The sequence below is a fragment of the Meles meles genome, chromosome 12 (assembly GCF_922984935.1).
Source record: "Meles meles chromosome 12, mMelMel3.1 paternal haplotype, whole genome shotgun sequence".
Lineage (NCBI taxonomy): Eukaryota > Metazoa > Chordata > Mammalia > Carnivora > Mustelidae > Meles > Meles meles.
The window spans coordinates 34,186,007-34,206,376 of NC_060077.1; the positions used below are offsets into that span (position 1 = coordinate 34,186,007).

The 20,370-nt window shown below is 37.4% G+C and overlaps 1 protein-coding gene across 3 annotated transcripts in view; it reads left to right on the forward strand.

The window, feature by feature from the left end:
• Window positions 1–20,370, forward strand: part of PTPN2 (protein tyrosine phosphatase non-receptor type 2) — a 79,772-nt gene that overhangs the window by 35,718 nt on the left and 23,684 nt on the right. For all 3 annotated transcript variants that reach the window (XM_046024873.1, XM_046024875.1, XM_046024874.1), the window contains 3 exons: window positions 6,317–6,417; window positions 11,865–11,963; window positions 15,809–15,946. In XM_046024873.1, coding sequence (XP_045880829.1) covers window positions 6,317–6,417; window positions 11,865–11,963; window positions 15,809–15,946 — 338 coding nt within the window. The remainder of the gene's footprint in view (window positions 1–6,316; window positions 6,418–11,864; window positions 11,964–15,808; window positions 15,947–20,370) is intronic.

Sequence of the window (20,370 nt, forward strand, 5' to 3'; positions counted from 1 at the left end):
GAAAATCTTGATGGACTGAAAGAGATTGAAATCACAGATAGTCAGCCTAGTGTTTGAAAAAGATTGAGCCTTCTGGATGTTTCTAGAACAACACCTGCTTGGTTCGCAAGTTGGTGATAGTGTGTACCTGCGACATGCTTCCTTGTAACTCTCTGCATTTCTGCCACTGTTTGGTTCTGTCCTCGTCTCTTGATTAAACTGTTAGTGCCTCATTAAGTTGTCTTCCTTTTATTGCAGTCTATGCTCCCTAGTGCTGGTAGTTATTTTCTTGGAATCGGATGTGCTCGTGTCAGTCCTCTAGAGAGCTTCATTGAGGTAGCCTGTGCCTGGAGCACAGCACACAAGGCTCTTCAGAGTCTGGCCTCAGCATGTTTTGGGACTTCTTCAGGCTTTTTCAGTTTTTGCTCCTTCATGATATACCAGTCCCATTTACTCCTTTGTGTGTATGTGCTCCTTCTTCATCTTTGTAATGAAGCCTGCCCATCTCCCTCAGCCTCCTCAGGCAGCAGTTGGTCACCTCTCTTTTCACAATACATAGTCCAATAAAGGTGGTACTAGGAATTAGTACTTAGTAGAATTTTTTTCTTTTTTCTAATTTTTAATTTTTTAAGTAATATTTAATTTAAAAAAAAATTTTAAGCTCAGTGTGGGGCATGAACTCATGACCCTGAGATCAAGACCTGAGCTGAGATCAAGAGTTGATTATGCAACCAACTGAACCACCCAGGCACTCCTAGAATGTTTTCTTTTAAAAAGCTTTAAATAAATTATTTGTTATTTATGTCATTGTTGCCTGGCTTCTAAAATACATTTGATGATACATACAATGAAAATTGTATATAAAGTTGTTGAAGGATTTAAATGTAAAGAATGGACCTTTATGGTGGGGGTTCCCTCAGAGAGGCTGTTTAGAGCGTAGTCTAGGTCTTCATGAAAGAGGTTTGTGTGACAGATGAAGATGGAAGTTGTTAGCCAACTTGGACATATCAGACGATTAGTGTGGGAAGTACGTAGTCTCTTAAGTCATACAACCTAGTTTGAATTTCCTCTTGTGCTTCCCTAGTGTGTGTATGGTAATGACATGATGTTCCGAGTGTCAGTAAAATGAGCATGATAATGTCAGCTTCATAGGGTTGTGGGGATTGTTGCAGAAATTTTGTAAGGTGTGTCATACAGTACCTCACACATTCTAGGCACTGCATTCTATAGTGGTTGTAGTTGGTTATGTCGTTAATAAAGGAACTATTCATCAAACTGAGTTTTATTTTCAAAAGAAACAATTGAAATGTCAATACTCTGTGTTTACTAAGGTGTGTGTTTCTTCATTACTATGGTAGTGCATGTATGGTGACTAGGATTTTAGTTCTAGCTTTGCTTTTGGCTCATTGGTTGATTCAAGAGAGAAAATTAATAATATTTATGCCTCACATATTTAACTTACAGAGTCAAAGAAGGTCAACATACCTATGAAATGCTTTGCATTCTTGCAGGGAGGTAATTTAATGTCTAAATATAGACATTAGTCTTTGAAAACTTATGGTTTCCCTCTGGTTGAGAACAGGAGAATTAGAGGGAAAGTCTTTCACTGCTGTACTAATGGAACTGGTCTTCTCCTTGCCCAGTTGATGATAATGATTGTTTATCTCTGCCTTGGTATAACCTAGGAGGATGGTTATGAGTGTGAATCCTTTGACCTGGAAGACTTTTCAAAAAGGAGGGTTTTTTCTGTTTTTTTTTGTTTGTTTGTTTTTTTAATTTGACAGAGATCACAAGTAGAGAGAGAGGAGGAAGCAGGCTCCCTGCCAAGCAGAGAGCTCCATGCGGGGCTCGATCCCAGGACCCTGGGATCATGACCCGAGCGAAAGGCAGAGGCTTTAACCCACTGAGCCACCCAGGCACCCCCAAAAGGAGATCTTTTTACAATAAGGATAAAAGGTGAACCAGTGGACGGGGTAGGGGGTGATTTAAAAAAAAAAAAAAAAAAAGGCTTATTGTGACATTATTGAAAGAGGAAGCTAATCTGTATTGTCAGCTCAGGCCACAACTAGAGCGTCATTTCTTGACAGATGAAACCATTTCTCAGAAAACATACTGTTTGAGGGTGGGAGGTGAAGGGAATATTCATCAGAAGTTTGCTCAATTTTTATCCAATTTACAAGCTACAATTCTATTGGATATTGCATTTCTTCATTCACTTAGTGACAAGAATTAAGAACAGATGTGCCCCTATTTAAAATATATATATATATGTACATATATACATTCTTGATAGTTCAGCTTTTGGTATTATTAGATGTTGAGAAATAAGATTTCCTGTGATTACTTTTGGGTATCTCACATAGTGTAGTTTGAACCGTCATTTTTCTCCCTTTTCTGGATTTTTTTAAAAATAGGAAAGAAGGGGCGCCTAGGTAGCTCAGTGGGTTAAGCCTCTGCCTTCAGCTCAGGTTGTGATCTCAGGGTCCTGGGACGGAGCCCCACATCGGGCTCTCTGCTTGGCAAGGAGCCTGTTTCCCTTCCTCTCTCTCTGCCTGCCTCTCTGCCTACCTGTGATCTGTCTGTCAAATAAATAAATAAAATCTTCAAAAAAAAAAATTAGGAAAGAGGGAGATAACCATATCCTTACTTAGAATGATGGTAAAGTACTGGGGGCTTTGCGGCTTAATACTCAGAGCCCAGGGGTTATAGGACTCTGTCTGTTTAATAATCCCATTTCAGAGGTTTCTGGGCAGAATAAACTCTAGCAGAGGAGAAAGCATTTAACTTTCTAGTGTTTTTATGTTTTTTTTTTTTTTTAAGATTTTATTTATTTATTTGACAGATAGAGATCACAAGTAGGGAGAGAGGCAGGCAGAGGGAGAGAGAGGAGGAAACAGGCTCCTTGCCAAGCACAGAGCCCGATGCGGGGCTCGATCCCAGGACTCTGGGATCATGACCCGAGCGAAAGGCAGAGGCTTTAACCCACTGAGCCACCCAGGCGCCCCCCCCCCCTTTTTTTTAATACTAATTCAGAAGTCAGAACTTTGTTTTGAAATGAACACTTCACAGGTTTTGGGCTGACTGGTAGTAATAGGGCAGAGAGAAAGGGGACATTTGACTCCCAGGTTGTGAGGGGACCTGTGTCTACTCTCACAGATATTTTAAGCCATGCATGAAGTGATGATTCCTAATTGGAGACAAGCCATTGTCTGTTATCTTTGCTAGAGAATATAAATCATAAAGTCACAGTTTCTCATAAAAAGGCTTTGATAGTTTCACTTCCTGAAATGTACTGTATAGTTACTAAGTTACTATCGTTGCAGATAGTTTTAACATGATATATTTTAGTTAACACTATAAACTCTCTTTTTTCCCCTATGGAATCAGAATGTTAAATACGCTTTAAAGTTTTTATTAATCTTCTTAATAAAGCAGAAGAATTAAAATAAATTTCTGATAATGTAGTTGAATTTCAGACTCTTGTTTCTGATTAGTCGTGAGGAGAAAATATAGGTTCAGCCAACATTTGTAGCCAGTTCTAAGTAGCTAGAGAGTTTTCCCAAAGAGTACCTTCATTTTTTGGTCTTAATCTGCTAGCAAAATTTAAAAATTTTTTTCTGAGAAAATTCTCAGTGTTCCTTCGCTTTTGTTGACTGTATAAATAAATGTGAGAGGGAAGCAAGGCCACCATTTGGGGCCAGACTCTGCAGGACCCTTGGTGTCTTTTAGGTAGCACTCTGCTCCTTTTGGTCAGACCCTGGGGCTCCAGGAAATGTATTTGTGCTTTTACCACTGTGTGATTTGGTGTTTTCAATATATTGGAGTGACTGCTGGTATAGATTTTAAAGCTAGAGGGAAAATAACTGAATTCTAGTTCAAGGTCCTGAGGGCAGGGTATAAACTGCCAAAGGTCTTTCTCTGGGTTTCTTTTCTCCAGAACTTCGAATGGCCATCTGCAAGATAACTCCATTCCCAGCGTCCTGGAGAGGAACTTTCCCGGTTTTTATGGATTCTTGCTTCTGTTGGCCAAATTGCTTTTTTCACTTGTGCAATAGATATGATTAACCTTTGGGGTTTGGGTTCTTTGGGTGATTGCAACATGAGGAAATACATTCCTTTGGTATTCTATTCTAGTGAAACAAGAATTTTAGGGATGGTGTGGCATTCTACAAGGGGACAGTCTCCTGCTTTATTAGTGTTATCTAGGAGATATATGGTCTTTGTTTTGCTAATTAGGTAGCTGACCTTTTTACCAGCTCACGAAATTTAACTGTTAAAGAGTGATTAAGCTGTTAAAAAAAAAAAAAGTGACTGTTTAAAAAAAAAAAAGTGCTTGCTGACATCATCTTTCCGAGAACACTAGTATAAGTGATTTACTATAACAAGATCTTAGTTTTTCCTGTTGGCAAATGACATGTAATATTTACAGAGGTCTTGGATTCAGTCCAGCAGAAACATCTCAGATAAATTGATGTGTGAAACTGTAGCCATTTACCATTTTCTTTCATATGGAGATAATGTAAACAGGGTTTGTTTTAAGTTTAAAAAGTGGGGAGAAAAAGGATACTTAGTATAAATTTCCTTCAGGAAAGCGGTTTAAATTGAAGATGTTCTCCAGAGTTAAAAATCCAGTGTGTTCGGGTTATAAGTTACATTCTTCTGACACTTGTGTATTTAGGATACTAAGCCAGTGTTAACTGTGTTATTACGCATGTACTTTCTGTCCCTGAGAAAACGTCTCCTTTTTCATCAAAATGATAACAAGGTAAAGTTTTGTAGTCTACATATTTAAATCAGCATAAATTCTAAATCTGTGAGATTTTTACTTTTTTCAAGCCTAAAGCATGATTTTTAAAGGCTCCATTAAAGTAATACATCTTTCATGTATACTGTAATTGTTGTACATTTTGGAAATTTGTGTTATTTCCCCTTTTGTGTGTTACTGTTAATCCCTGTGTCTGTCTCTGGCTATATGTGTTGGTTTCATTCACAGAAATGGGAACCTTGGATTTTAAAGGATTTATACCTGTTAACTCTAAATGAGGCATCTGAAAGTTCTCTTACAGTTTCATCTAGTGCCTACTAAGGACATCTAGTGCTGTCAAGGCCATATCTATGACATGACATGACATTTTCTTAATTTTGAGGCGTGTTTTTAAAAAATTGATGTGTAGTGGACATACAATATTATACTATTTTCAGGTGTACAATATAATGAGTCAGCGTTTATATGCATTCTGAAATGCTTACCACAATAAGTGTAATTACCATCTGTTGCCATAGAAAAGTTATTAGAATATTTTTTACTATATTCCCTATGCTGTACTTTTCATGCAGGGAATTTACTTATAACCAAAAGTTTGTAACTCTTAATCCCCTTGGCCTGTTTTGCTCATATTCCCACCCTCCTACTCTCTGACAGCCACTGGTTTTGTTCTCTGGGTTTATGCATCTGTTTTTGGTTTTTGTTTTTTGTTTTTTTTAGATTTCACATATAAGTGAAGTCATATGGTCTTTTTTTTTTTTTTTGCCTGACTTATTTCAATTGGTATAATACCCTGTAGGGTCATCCATGTTATTGAAGATGGTGACATTTTTACTTTTAAAAGCTAGAAATATATCTCAACTAGATCTATTTATCTGTTGTGTTGCCCTATAAAGAATTAGAATATTCCAGGTCGCCTTGTTGGCCCATTCAGTAGAGCATGCAACTCTTAATCTTGGGTTTGTGAATTCCAGCCCCATATTGGGCATGGGGCCTACTTAAAAAAAAAAAAGAAGAAGAAGAAAGAAAGAAAGAAAGAAAATTCGAGTATTCCATCTGTATTTTAAAATCTTTAACGCTTAATTTATATATAATTAAGTACTGAAAATTACTTAAATATAGTTGAATGCAGATCAGTTGAATGAAGAAAATGAACTGTAGCTACCATGGAAATCCAGTCTCCTCTATCTCAGGCCATTTTGGATTTTTTTTGTAGGTAGACCTATCAGTTCTTAGGCACCAAGACTCTAAATGAATCTTACTTTTAGGACGGTAGGTGCTTTATTCCTTTTACTATATTTTACTCTTTGATCAATTTTTCTGTTACAGTAGCTAACCTACTACAAACAAAAGCATTTCCAGTACCACAGTAACGAACAACAAGTTTCATTTTTATACTTCCTTCATAAAAAAGAGAATAATTTAGGACTTGACTCAACTCTCTCGTGGTGCTAATTTATTTTTTCTTTGTTTTGTTTCTTCTATCATTTTAAAAGTACCCAGAACATTACTATTAAAGTAAAAAAGAAGTGAGAAGTTGAAATGACAATTATGCTTATCATTCTGTTTCAGATGATCACAGTCGTGTTAAGCTGCAAAATGCTGAAAATGATTATATAAATGCCAGTTTAGTTGATATAGAAGAGGCGCAAAGGAGTTACATCTTAACACAGGCAAGTGATGGGATGTCAAGCAAATGCCTTGCAATGCAGTTACTGTGGTTGGTCTGCTTTGAAACATAGCTAAGAGGATGTCTTTACTTCTTTTGGAAATGAAATGCCATTTCAGTTTTTTCTGTAGTTATGTAGTAAAATGTAGATATCTCAGTGTTTTGCAGGTTTGTATGTGAACATGAAATTAAAGTTATTTTTAAAAAGGAAATCTCTTTAATGAATGGCTTACACTAGTTCATTTAAGGCAAATTATCTTCCTTGCTTTATACTGATACAAAATGTTTTTTAATGTTTTGTTAAGTTCTCTTCACGTAATCTCTATCATAACCGAAAGCCCTTCTCAACCCCTTTCTCTGGCATGCATTTTCAGAGAATATGAGCATGCCTTTGATGATGTCTGGCCTTTGCTCAGAGTGAGGGTAGTAAGACCAGGTGCCCAGAATACCTGAAAGCGTGAGGGTTCCTTATGGCATTCTACCCAGTTGCTTCTTGGCACATTGGACACACCCATATTCCAGCACTAGTACTCTTTTATTGTTTGAAAATAGAAATTATTTTGGTTTATCCACACCAGCTACTCTTTATCAAATGACAGAGATAATGAGTAGTGCTGTTATATCCCCCAGTTAATGATTTTTAAATTCAAAAGATAAGCTATATGTTTGTAATATTTGAGCTTTTTAAAAATTTGGATCAGAATAACCTGTTATTGAAAGAGACAACAGTTTCATGTAGTTGATATAGAAGAGGCGCAAAAGATATTCTATTGGACTATTTCTGATTGACAGGAAATGAAAAATAATTACTTCATTTTACTTAAAGTAGCTGCTATATGTTAAAAAAAAAAAAGAGAGAGAAACTATTTTAAAAAAATGGCAAGAACATAAAATCACAGTTCAAGGAAGACTATAAGGGTAGACAATATACCAGTGAAAAGATACATAATTTTTCTAGTCATTAGGGAATATAATTTTAAATCAGTGGCCACCTCTCATTTTTTACCAGTGAAAATAGCAGAGATTTAAAAGTTTATAATACTCAGTAGTTAAATATGTACAGACATAAAGATTTATGTGACGGTGTTTATTGCAACTTAGTTTTAATAGCACAGGACCAGAAATAATAGGACAGAAATAATCCATGAGGGATCGGCTAAATAAATTACACATACAGCATTAATATTGGTTATTTCTAAGAATTAGGAATAATCAAACTTTATTATTTTCTACCTTTTTGTAATATTTGGAGTTTTTCTTACGAGGATTTATTCTTTTTTTTTTTTAAGATTTTATTTATTTATTTGACAGAGAGAGAGCAAAAGTAGGCAGAGAGGCAGGCAGAGAGAGAGGAGGAAGCAGGCTCCCTGCTGAGCAGAGAGCCCGATGCGGGGCTCGATCCCAGGACCCCGAGATCATGACTTGAGCTGAAGGCAGAGGCTTAACCCACTGAGCCACCCAGGCGCCCCTTCTTACGAGGATTTATGACATTTTTAATAAACTCATTTTTTAGAATTTCAGTTTACTTTCTGTTTGGAAAAAACCTATCATGTTCAATATTAAAGAATAATTACCCTAGGTCCCTTCTCACACTCCTTTCTCTCTCTCTTTCTCTCCCTTTTCCCCCAGTCTTGTTTATTTGTTCTTTTTTTCTCATCATAATCCTAAATTTTGTAGGTGCTTCTCAGGTTTCTGATTTAGGAGTTTATTCCCTTTCAGTCTACATCTGAGACTTCAACTCTCGGAAACTGTGTGTTCAACCTTTATATCTTAAGAGAATATAGACACTGGATTCACAGCATCTGTGCCCAAATCCTGTCCAGCTACTTCATTAGGTATTCATTCATCTGACAAAGATTTTTTGAGTATCTACTGTGTGGTAGGCATTATTTAAATAAAACGGGCAGTGGGGCACCTGAGTAGCTCAGTCAGTTAAGCATCTGACTCTTGATTTCAGCTCAGGTCCTAATCTCAGGATCCTGAAATCCAGCTCCACATTGGGCTCCATGCTGAGCATGGCATCTGCTTGAGATTGTCTTTTTTTCCCTCTCCAACTGTCCCTCCCCCCTCTTAAAATCTTTTTTAAAAATTAAATAGACATTAAGTAAAACCTTGTTGTTAGGAACTTTACATCATAGTAGGATATAAAATTAGTAACAGCTAGCAATTTTGTAACCTTATTCTATACTTTATGTGTTTTGTATAATTTAAGGTTCAAAATAACTCTGTCTGGTAAACACTGTCATGACCCTGGTTTTATGCACGAGGAATTATCTAAAGAGACCAGGAACATTAAACAACTTTACCAAGCCCATGCAACAAGTGAGTTGAAGCCAGATTTGAAGCCCCTTTGGCTCCATGGGTCATGTTCTTAATCGTTCAGCTCTCTTACCATAAGATTGCTGTGTGACCTTGGACAAGCTACCTAACTCCCCAAGCCTATGTGTATATATCTATATTATAGATGTCTACCTATATAATCTCTGAAACAGTGCTAAGAGAAATTTTTATAGTTCCTGGTACTGTGGTAAGCCCTCCATGGATTATTCATTGTGGCATGTGTTACTGCTTTTTATTAGTAGTAGTAATAGTAGTAGTAATAGTCCTCTTATAAAATACTGTAAATCCCATCGTGATAAAGAAAAATGCCTACTAATTGTGTTTAAGCGCCATGTCCTTATTGGACTGTGCTGTGTGTCCTGATAGAGCTCCCCGCATTTAGAGCTGGAGGACTCGGAAAGCTGTCTTTAGCTTTTTTATTCTTTCCTGAATTTTCCCCCTATATATTCCAGGTCTTCACTGTATATTTTTATTCAGGGACTCATTTACATTGCAAGTTCTGTATTTTCTACATCTAACTCTTCTTTTTCTTTTTCTTTCTTTTTTTTTTTTTTTTTTTAAAGATTTTATTTATTTATTTGACAGAGAGAGATCACAAGTAGACAGAGAGGCAGGCAGAGAGAGAGAGGGAAGCAGGCTCGCCGCTGAGCAGAGAGCCCGATGCGGGACTCGATCCCAGGACCCTGAGATCACGACCCGAGCCGAAGGCAGCGGCTTAACCCGCTGAGCCACCCAGGCGCCCCTTATTTTTTTCTTTTTTTAAACCAAGCCAGCTCCCTTCCTGTTTTTCCCACCTGGATGAAAGCTATGCTTACCTTCTACCAAATCCTAATGCAGTTGCTTTTTAATTTATTTCCTTGTTACCAGTCCCTCCCTTCCTAACGTGTCTTTTTAGCAATGCCTCCAGAGTTATTTTTGTAACATACAAATCTGATCATATCACTTTACTTCTTAAAAAGTTTGGTGACTGTTTCCTGCATTCAAGACCCTCTACACTCTATAGGTGTGGTTTCCTACTGCATACTTACCTATACTTTGCCCTCATTGATTTCTTTGTCTCTCCCAAATGTACCCTATACTTGCACGTGCCTTGTCTTATTCTTGGAATGGACCCTGGCTGCTCCCTGTCCTTCTACGACGCCTCCCTGTATCAGTTCCCTCCTCATTTTTAAGTCTCTGTTGTACCGCCCTCCCTACTTGGGAAGATCTGATTGTTTACCCCACACTCTTGTGGTGCTTGATATGTTTCAATTAGTAGAACAAGGACTTCTCCTTACATCTTAGTAACTCTTTGAAGGCTGGGGATATTTTATAGGACTCAAAACTAGAGATGCTGAATGTTTGTTAAAACCTTAGCTATTCTAATTGTCGTTTGTTGCTTCTTTTTGTCACCTTTTTCCTCTGAAAAAAAAATTTTTTTTAAAGATTTTATTTATTTGACAGAGAGAGACACAGCAAGAGAGCTAACACAGGCAGGGGGAGTAGAAGAGGGAAAAGCCGACTTCCCACCTGCTTCAGGGAGCCCGTTACAGGCAGGGCTCCATCCCAGGACCCTGGGACCATGACCTAAGCTAAGGACAGATGCTTAATTGATTGAGCCACCCAGGCACCCCTCCTCTGAATTTAAAAGAAAAAAAATATATATATAGATAGATAGATAGATAGATAGATAGATAGATATAAAATCATTCCTTGCTGTAAATCTCCACTTTAGAAAAACAAACAAACAACAAAAACTGTTAGTATTGCTTGTAGTTTGAAGAGCTGAGAAATAACCCACACTGCCACCTTAGAATCGCTGACAGAATGTGTTTTGTGTTTCCCTATGTGTACACACTAAGGAGTGACTTCTCTGGTGAATGGATAGATCCATTTTCCTAGAAGAAAGAAAAGGCATTCATTTTAACTGGTGATTTTCTCACTTCGTTTTGTTTTAGAAGTAGATTAAGTAATAGATAATACACATTGAGTGAGGAGAACAGTATCTTCAAACGTTTGGTTGTCATTACTCAGGATTCTGAGTGGATTTCTGGCCTTTTTATAACTTAGAAGCATAGAGTTTATTAATTTAAATAATATTAATAAGGAATCTGCTACAAACCAGGGAATACAACTGCGTAAAAAATGCTTTCAGCCTCAAACCATGTGAATCACCTTGTCTGTCCTGGGAAACTGAAGTTCCAGGAGACCTGGCCTTGAGCCCCTAAAGCTGCCCCTCCCTCTGCCCTGTGAGGAGAGTGCTTGCTGACTCGGCCCATTAGTTGCAGGAGAGCCTCATTCATTTTCACCTGTAAAATAAGTTATAATTTGACCCTGGCCTTTTCATCTCTTATTTGCCCTTTCTTCTGCCCTATGCTCCCATTAAGTAAAATGTGAAGATAATTGGATTTGAGCCCCCCCGCCCCACCCATAATATGAACCATTGCCTCTTTTAAGTCTTCTTTTGACGTCGCACATGCTGTGGTTTTGTAGATTAACAGCTATAGGCACTTTGAAATTTCCGCTTTTTCTGAAAATCTTTTTCTGGTTCACTTTGGGTGGTTGGTTGGCCAATGATGGCACAGATTTCCTCTTTTGTAGGACTGCCATGATCCATGGCAGGCAGGGCCTCTCCTCCTGCTATGAAAGCTGAAAGGGACAGAAATTTCATTTGCAGCTAGAACATAACCAGTCAGATATTCCTGCCCATATTTTGACTCTGGTTTGTTGAAAGATTATGCATGATTGCTAAAGCCACTTTCTTATGGTGATGCCAGCAAAGTTAAGTGATGGAAGTGCCAGGGTCAGGAGCACTGTCCCACACGGACTCCTTTGAGCAGAATCTTGCCTTTACATTGGTTCCCACTGAAGCCTGGCTTTCCAGCCCTCAACTCTGAAAGTCATCTGATAACCTAAAAAATTCCTTTTTGGCCCAAGTCAATAAAAGTCAGTTTTGATCATTTATAAGCAACTAGTACAGACTAATTTTTTAACTCTAGTGGATTTAAAGTCATGATTTACTTATTATGATTCAGTACATTGTTCTTAAACCAGAAGCATACTTGAAGGAATTTTCCTTGAACCTTGTTCCATCTCCTTTCTCTTACCTCCTTTTTCTTCCTGTTCTTACAGGGTCCACTTCCTAATACAGGTTGCCATTTCTGGCTCATGGTTTGGCAGCAAAAAACCAAAGCAGTTGTCATGCTAAACCGAGTTGTGGAGAAGGAATCGGTGAGTAATACTTAATATTTACAACTTAGTATATTGCCTGTATCATTAGCTTATAAATGTTTTCATATTTCTTTTGGGATATTCATTAATTTATTGGTTTTGGCCTTGAATTGCTAAAGGCTCTGGTCAGGGTATTTCTGACCAGAAGTTGTATATCCTTTTCCTTTTTTGCCTTAAGTACTTAAATAATAGTTGTACATCACTACTCTCCAAGATGTAAATATAGTGAAACACATATTGACCAGTGGTGGCATAGGTCTTTGGAATCCCTAGGCTTTATTAGAATTTTTATAATTTATTATCATCAAAATCTTGAAAAGTTTGTAAAAGATTTAAGGGACAGGTTTTTGTTAACCTATATGAATTTTTATTGGCTTTTAGGTCATGAGACCGTAAGTTTGGGAATGTATAAATTTATTGAAACTTGAGGTACACACAGTGCTAATTAGTTAAATCTTTTAACTTTTGCACTTTTAGGTTCTTTTTCTGTCAAAGAAACATATTGGAAAGTATTGTCAGTAAGGTCTCTTCAAGCCTAAGATCTTCTTCAGATTCCTGATTCTTACTTTTGTCTAAATTAATATTTGGTGGCTTTCGATGGTGGTACAAATTATTCTACTCTCTTTCTAATTTAATCCTAAGTGGCATTCGCATACCAGAATGTCTAGCAGTGTTAGCATAGGCTTCCAGTGTGACTTAAAAATTAAGTGATGATGACATTGTTTGAACAATGTGAGCAGCATTGCAAAGTAGATGATTTATAAGTTTCATCTCTCCTTTTGGAGTATAATTACTACATTCATAAGATAAGACTGCCACCAGAAATTAGAGATCATATTTATGGTAGTTGGGACTAGATGCTTCATAAGATTCAAGTTTAATAATTCTGGGGAAGATTATTTTCATGGGTAATATTGCTTTGTTTATGAAAAGGTCCCTAATGTCTGATTATCTTTCTTTTTATGCTATTAGCAGACATTGCTGATCAGTGCTTAGTTCCTTATTTAGTTAAGGGTTACAAAATAGTGATATTCCAATTTTATCATTCCCTCTTAAATTTTTGTTTGAATACTTCTGTAGAAAGAAACTTTCGGAGTGCCTAGGGGCAGAGTCAGTTAAGCGCCTGACTCTTAGTTCAGGCTTATGTTGTGATCTTGGGGTCTTGGGATCAAGCCCCATATTGGGCTCTGCATTCAGCACAGTCTGCTTAAGTTTCTCTCTCCCTCTCCCTCCCCCGCCCCTGCTTCTCTATTAAATTAAAAAAGAAAGAAACTTCCCTTCTAGTTAGTTGACCACTTTTATATAGGAAAGCAGTTTTCAAAATAGTTGATTGCCTAGTTTCTCAACAGGTGACCAGTTAGATTTTTTTGGTGTGGGGACAGGGGCGGGAAGGGATCAGTTATTATGAACTCCTAGATTTAATCATATATGATGTACTTTACTCCATTGCAGTTATTATGTGTCTTAGTAGTTGAATTATTTCTCTGTTAGCTAGCAGGAATCTCTGCAAGTTGGGCTCTGAGTCAGAAATCTAAGAGATAAAACCAAAGAGTCTTTAATAATTTTCTTACTGGCTGGAATGACTCCTTAACCTCTTCTTCATAGAATCAGCCATTTCTCTAAGGAACCTTCGCAGCTTTTATTGGACAGTGGTATTTCAAAATGACGGTAAAAATAGGAATGTTTCTGATGCTGGGTTGATCGTTGTTTTTAGAGCTTTTTAGTGAACAGAGCTAAGGAAAATAGGTGTTTGTGTGTTAGATAACATACTTCAAGGGTTCATACTGATATTTCAATTCAAATTTAGAACGGTAGGGAGATGTTTTAATGCTTTTGATCTTGTATCTGTTGCCTCCTTTTTCCATACCATGAATCCAGCTTCTCAAAGACACAGCGGATAAAGAATATTTCATAATGACTCATTTACTTTGTCCCATGTTAAACACCAAAAATACTCATAATAAGAGTATCAACTCCATCACCAAAATAATTACTGAATAAGTTTTAAATTTTTTATGTTTTTCCCATCTCGTTCTGTTTTTAAGTTGTACTTTACCTACATTGTCAGAGTATATAACATCATATACTGTGGTCTCTCTCTTATATCCCTTGTAAAATCTTAGTTCTACATGTAAATATATATTTAATTTACACTGTCGGTCTTACTGATGTCTCTCCAGTCGTTCTGTAGATAGCTCATTCTGTAGTGCATACTAAAGAGGGGACTCATGGGCATTATAGTTCCTGATTTCTTACCTGTCGATGAGAGTTTACTGTGCTGTCCTACTGCTTAAAAGTCACTTTGGCAGGATATAAAATCTTGGCTCACATTTGCTTTTCTTTGAGCAACTTAAATACATTACTCCCATTTCCTTTTGGCATTACAGATTACTGACAAAGTCAATTGGATATCTGATTTTATTTCCTTTGTAAGTCATGTGTTCTTTTTTATCTTGGTTACCCAAAAGCTTTTTTTTTTTTCCTTCAAATCCTGTTAATTTTACCAAAATATGTCTTAAGTGTTGGTTATTCTGGGTCAGTTTTTCCAGATGCATAGTATGTTCTTTAAATTGTATTCATTTTCCTTGTTAGTATTTACTCTTTGCTTGCTTTAGTGTTCTTCTTTGGGTCCTCCTGTGATACACCTAGATTTTCTTTGCTTATTTTTGTATTTGTCACTTTCTCTTAACTCCTGTCTTTCACTCCATTTCTTTTTTATTTAAGAAATGTCTTCCTTTTCCTCTTCTTTTTTTCCTAGGACATTATCTGATGTGCTTATTCATGCCTCTGTTCCTTTTAGCTTAGTCTTCCTTTCTGAAGTGATGTGTTGATTCCTAATTTTTTTCTATTTCCTATCACTACATTTCTGAATTGTTCTCACTTACGCTCTTTCACTTCTTGGATCATATTTAAAATGTCTTTTAGCACCCTTGGAAGTATCAGCTTATAGTAATTATTTGTTTGGAGGTGTTGTTACTGTTTGTGATTTGGAAAAGAAATGACCATATTTTATAAGGACATTTTTGTGGGGGTTTTTTCCCCCTTAATGAAGTGGCTCTTTATCTCACCTTGCCACATAATTTGGCTTTTGGGAAGATGCTTTTATCGTCACAAATAGGAATTCCGTATAGCTCTGCCAAAGTATACCAACTCTAGATAAAGGGGGCTTATCTTCTTATTCTTTTTTTAAAGATGCTATTTATTAGAGAGAGGGAGAGAGCATAATCAAGGAGAGGGGAATAGGGAGAGAGATATGCATGCTCCCTGCTGAGTGGGAGCCCTGAGACAGGGGGCTCAATCCCAGGACCCTGAGATCATGACCCGAGCCAAAGTCCGATGCTTAACTGACTGAGCCACCCAGGCACCCCTAAGGAGACTTATATTCTGATTCATTCCCCTGATCTAATTTTGTTATTTCTAGATAAATAGTATTTGGTAGCAGATTCATAGGTATTTGTAGAAAATACTTGTAAAATAAAACCTTTTTAATACTGTTTGAAGAAAAGATTCTTAGAAGAGGTTGATAATTTTAGAAATGTAAAGTGAGTGCCAGTATGATGTTAAAATATAAGTTATCATGCTTTAGAAATGACAGATTCACTTTTATGAACGTATCTGTTGATTGCTTTTTTTTTTTACTATAAGTTATAGTAACATTTTACAGAACTGCTTTTATAAAATGCCAATCTTATTAAAATACATTGATCATCAAATGTAGTACAGTTGTTCGTCGATTTGGGTACTCGAAAAAAATATAGCATGTATGTTTGTGGTTTGTCTTCCATCCCCAGCTTTTTAGGGTTTCATATGTCTATGAACTAATATCTACATATCCTTAAATTTAGGTTAAATGTGCACAGTACTGGCCGACAAAAGATGATCGAGAGATGCTGTTTAAGGAAACAGGATTCAGTGTGAAGTTCTTGTCAGAAGATGTGAAGTCATATTATACAGTACATCTACTGCAGTTAGAAAATATCAATGTAAGACTCTTCATGCCCAAAAGATTGGACCTTATATTGCTGATTTTCAGAATTATTTTTTTGTCATTAGATTTGAAGTTTGGGGCTGCACATACATTTCGATAGTATCTAAAATAGTATGTAGAAATAACCATAGTGTTTACATTGTGTTTCCTACATGTGGTAGCTCTCTGAGGACCCTTGAGAAAACCTAGAAACAAAGGATTTTGAAGTTCAGGTCGATATATGAGGATTGAAGATAGGATGGAGAGAAAGCTTTACAATCAAGCTAACCTGGATTCAGATCCTGTATTTGAATTGGATTTGGATTGATTCAAATCCAAATTTGATTCAGATTCAAATCCAGATTTGAATTTGAATTGGATTCAAAACCTGGATTCAAATCTTTTGTTTAGTAGAAATGTCCCTGGGTCCTGTTCCTCAACATCCCTCACCCTTTCCTCATCTGTAAACCTGAGACTCTAATAGTGCCTCTCAGGGCTGTCATGGAGATCAAAGGGGAAGATGTGTACACAGGCCACCTGATGTAGAATAGGTGCCCAGTAAACATGGCAGCACTTGGTGCTTCTGAGAGTGGCAGGCAAGTCAAGAAAATCACTTGGTGGAATGTTGTTAATTCAGATGATTGACCACAGAGAAATTTGTCCTTCCTGAATTTTGGAAAATGGTAAAATAAATTTAGCATATGGTCCCAAGAACATTTATTGGGATCTTTTCCAGAAATATGAGAATTGTTCCTTCTTTCTTGGTTGAGATACATGTACATGGTGGATTATGAACTTGCTGTTGTCAACTTGAGGATCAAGACATTTCTCCCCCTTTTACCATCTGCATGTCTTCTTTGTGTTGTAATCAGGGTAACTGGAAAATTTAATATGCTCTTAGGAGGTAGGAAAACTAGAAAATAGGAAAATGTTTGTTTGCCGAAAAATGATTTTAGGAATGTATCTAGTCTGTATAGTGAGATACTGTTTTAGTTAACCGTTAACTGAATGCAATGTTTAACATGGGATCATTGACCAAAAAATGTTTCATAGAGAGGGGCTATATAAAGTACATACACACACACACACACACTTTTAGAGATGAAGAAATACATTTTATGGTTGATCTCTTGGAATGCCTCTGTTTTTGCTGCATACTATAAGGACAGGTGCACAGTGTTTAGGGCCAAGGCCCAGTTTCCTGTGACATCCATAACAGCTTTTTATGTGATCTCTTAGGTTATCTAAGAAATCTTAAGGTTGGGAATTACAAGACTTAGATTTATTTATAAATTTCTCTTATTGTAGTTTTTTGTACCAACTGTTCCATTTACATATGTCTTAAGCTGCCCTGACCTACATCAGCAACTGTTTGACACTAGCCTGTGCAGTACTCATTCCCAGAAATGGAATGCTTTTCTATAAACTTCCCATGGTTCTTCGAATCATCTTCTTTTGGTATTTATCCCAGGTACCTCCTCTGCTTCTGGCATGAAAACTTACTTGAATGGAGAAGGTCATAGATGTTTTTCCCTGTTTCTGACACCTATCCTAATAGTTGATTATGCCTTAATAATAAAATGAGTTTTGTTTTTTGTTTATCATTTTCCAAGCACTTTTACATATATGGGATTTGACCTACAGTCTTCCTATAATATGATAGAGTAAATATTCTTAATATTTCCATATTTCCAGTATTTTTTAAAAAACCTATAATCCGTTCAGATTATAAGATTTTTCCTATAAATAGATTACTCTGCTAATAAGTGACAGGCCAGGACTCAAATCCAGATCTCTTGACTTGGAATGACATGGGCCTAAGTCTTTTGAAAAAAGTGCTAATTGTCCTAGTAAAGGAAGATTCTTGGTTCTAAAGCATCTTTCCGTGAACTGTGAACTGGCCAACCACTGTTTTAGTTGTTAGCGACTGAGTGATTTCTTATTGGCCTGGGTTCAGAATCCACCATAATTAATAGCAACAGTATGATTACATTCTACCTTACAATCTTAAGTAAGAACTAGGAATGTTAGAAGAACAAAGTAGCATTTCGACATGAGAAGCAAAATTGCATTTGGTTAAGTATTTCCACTCTGGATCCAGATTGCCTGAGTTGAAATCCCAACTGTATGCCTCCTGGCTGTGTGGTTGGTCCCACTGTTTACCCTCTGTGCATCAGTTTCTCATCTACAGAATGAGGATAAGGACCACGTGCCTCAGAGGGTTGCTGTAAGGATCAAGGGAATTAAGCTGTAACGGGCCTAAGAGTCCATGCAGAATGCACGATTAGTAGCTTTAGTTGTGTGCATCTGTTTCCTTTGTCATATCAGTGAATTGGGAAGGACTACAGGAGCAAGGGCGGTTGAGAAGAATAAGTTGAGGGAGAAAGAAATACCAAAGGAGTGAGAACGGTGATGCTGTAGGTGGGGAGAGGTCACCAACCTCACCCTGAGCTGCAGAGAACCAGTCTGCTGCTAAAGGAGTGTGACTTGTATGTATAACAGGTCTGGGGCCAAAGCCGTGGGTCTGTTTGGTCCCTGCTCTTTTACTGCCCTCTGGTCTAAGGGAGCATAAAGCCGCACACCAGCAGCCCTTTCCAGTGTCTTCAGTAGAGCTCAGAGTTTGAACTTTTGCCCCTGAATGAAGAGACTCCATCTCTGCTTTTGAAGTGGCCCTGTGGCTTAAGCTACGGGGAAGGTTTTGCAGGGCTTTTAAAAATGTAAGGTCATCTTGAGTGCTTATTTGTCTTTCAGGATTTTCTTTTTAGTTGCCCTTCACTATTTTCCATAATATTGTTGGCCGGTTTTATGTTTATCAAGTTCCAGGAATACTATTGTAATTCTGGCTGCCTTCTGTTTCTCTGTCCCTGTAGATTTGCCCAGAACAGGATGAGTGCCTAATTATTATCATGCTCGTCTGGGATTTGATTCAAAATAGTCTGAACAGTTTATCCCACCTGGAGTATCATCCTCTCTTCTCTGCCTATTTATATCCTGCACACCCTTCAGGACCACCTTATGGCCCATTTCTTGGTTAGGGCATTGTTCGTTCATCTGTGACGCATTCCTTCCTAATAGCTGTAATCTTAACATTTCTCTCCATAATTTAAATCTTACCATTTTACTGGCTTATTTAGTACTTTGTACTTTGACTCTATAACAAGGTGTTCAACTCCCTGTGGATGGAGTCCTTACCTGTTACCTTTGTGCTTCCCTCTGCCATTGCACCGAGTGAGTGGTCATTCTAAAACACAGGCATGGTCCTTCCACTTTGCTCTAAAAACCCTTTCTGTGGCCAATGCAGAAGTCCAGGACCCGGCCCAGACTGGTCCTTCCTCCTTGTCTAGATACTCTGTGTCTGTTCTTGCTAACAGCCCTACACTTAAAAAAGGCTGATCCCTGGGGGCCCACACCTCCATGTATTGCTTTTCTCTCTCAGAATGCAAGCCCCATGCCTACCTGTTTCTGTCACTCTCCTCCCCTCCTGATCTGATGAGTTCATCTTTCAGAATGAATTACAGTAACTAAATATTTAATACAGACCATATAATGATCCTGGCAAAAATTGATGAGGGATTGAACTAAGGCACTTATGGTGAGCTACAGAGCTCATATAAATTTGTATTTAGGAGATAGGGTTCACAAACTTTGCTGCTCCTTGGTGTAGAGGAAATAATAAGTGAAACAGTTGAAAATGTGGAGAGGTTTACAATTGATTGGAGCTTATTAGGGGCTACAATAGAGACAATTAGTATAATTGCTTCAGAAAAGGTATCTGTTAAGTATTTACCATATGCAGGCATAGGTTAGGCACTTCACATTCACGGTTTCATTTATTCCCCATTAATGCCTCAATAATGTTTGAGAAATACTCCTTTCGTTTATGCCTTGTAAGGTAAGTACTGTTTTTAACCATTTACAGATGACAAAATTGGGCTTATGATGAAAGTCTTGGAAACATAATCTTGGTACTTCCCTAAATGCCCAAAGTGTGAAAATAATTGGGCCTAGGACCAAAGAGCCGTGTAGATTTCTTTGTAATAATTAGAAAATTTATAATCTTATCTGTCTGTATAAAATAGTAGTTAACTTGAATTTGAATGGCTTTAGGTGACATACAGTTAAATTGCCATTAGCCTGGCTGTTGCCCCTGATCTTACACCTACTCAGTTCCTAGCTTATTTTCCTGGCCTCCATGTATAATGAATTAGATATCCTTATTCAGTGATAGAATTCTCCTTCAGAATATCTAAATAAGATTTTGCCTTAAAAAGAAGAGTAAACCACTGACACTTTGTGCAGAGTGTGGTGTGTGTAGGTCAGTGTTTACAAAGAAGATTTGGCAGGCATGTGCAGATGGGGACTGCCATGTAATTGCAGATGCAACCAGGTGTTCATGGGGTGGGAGGTCAGCATTGAGAGGGGATGGAGAGGCCAGCTGGG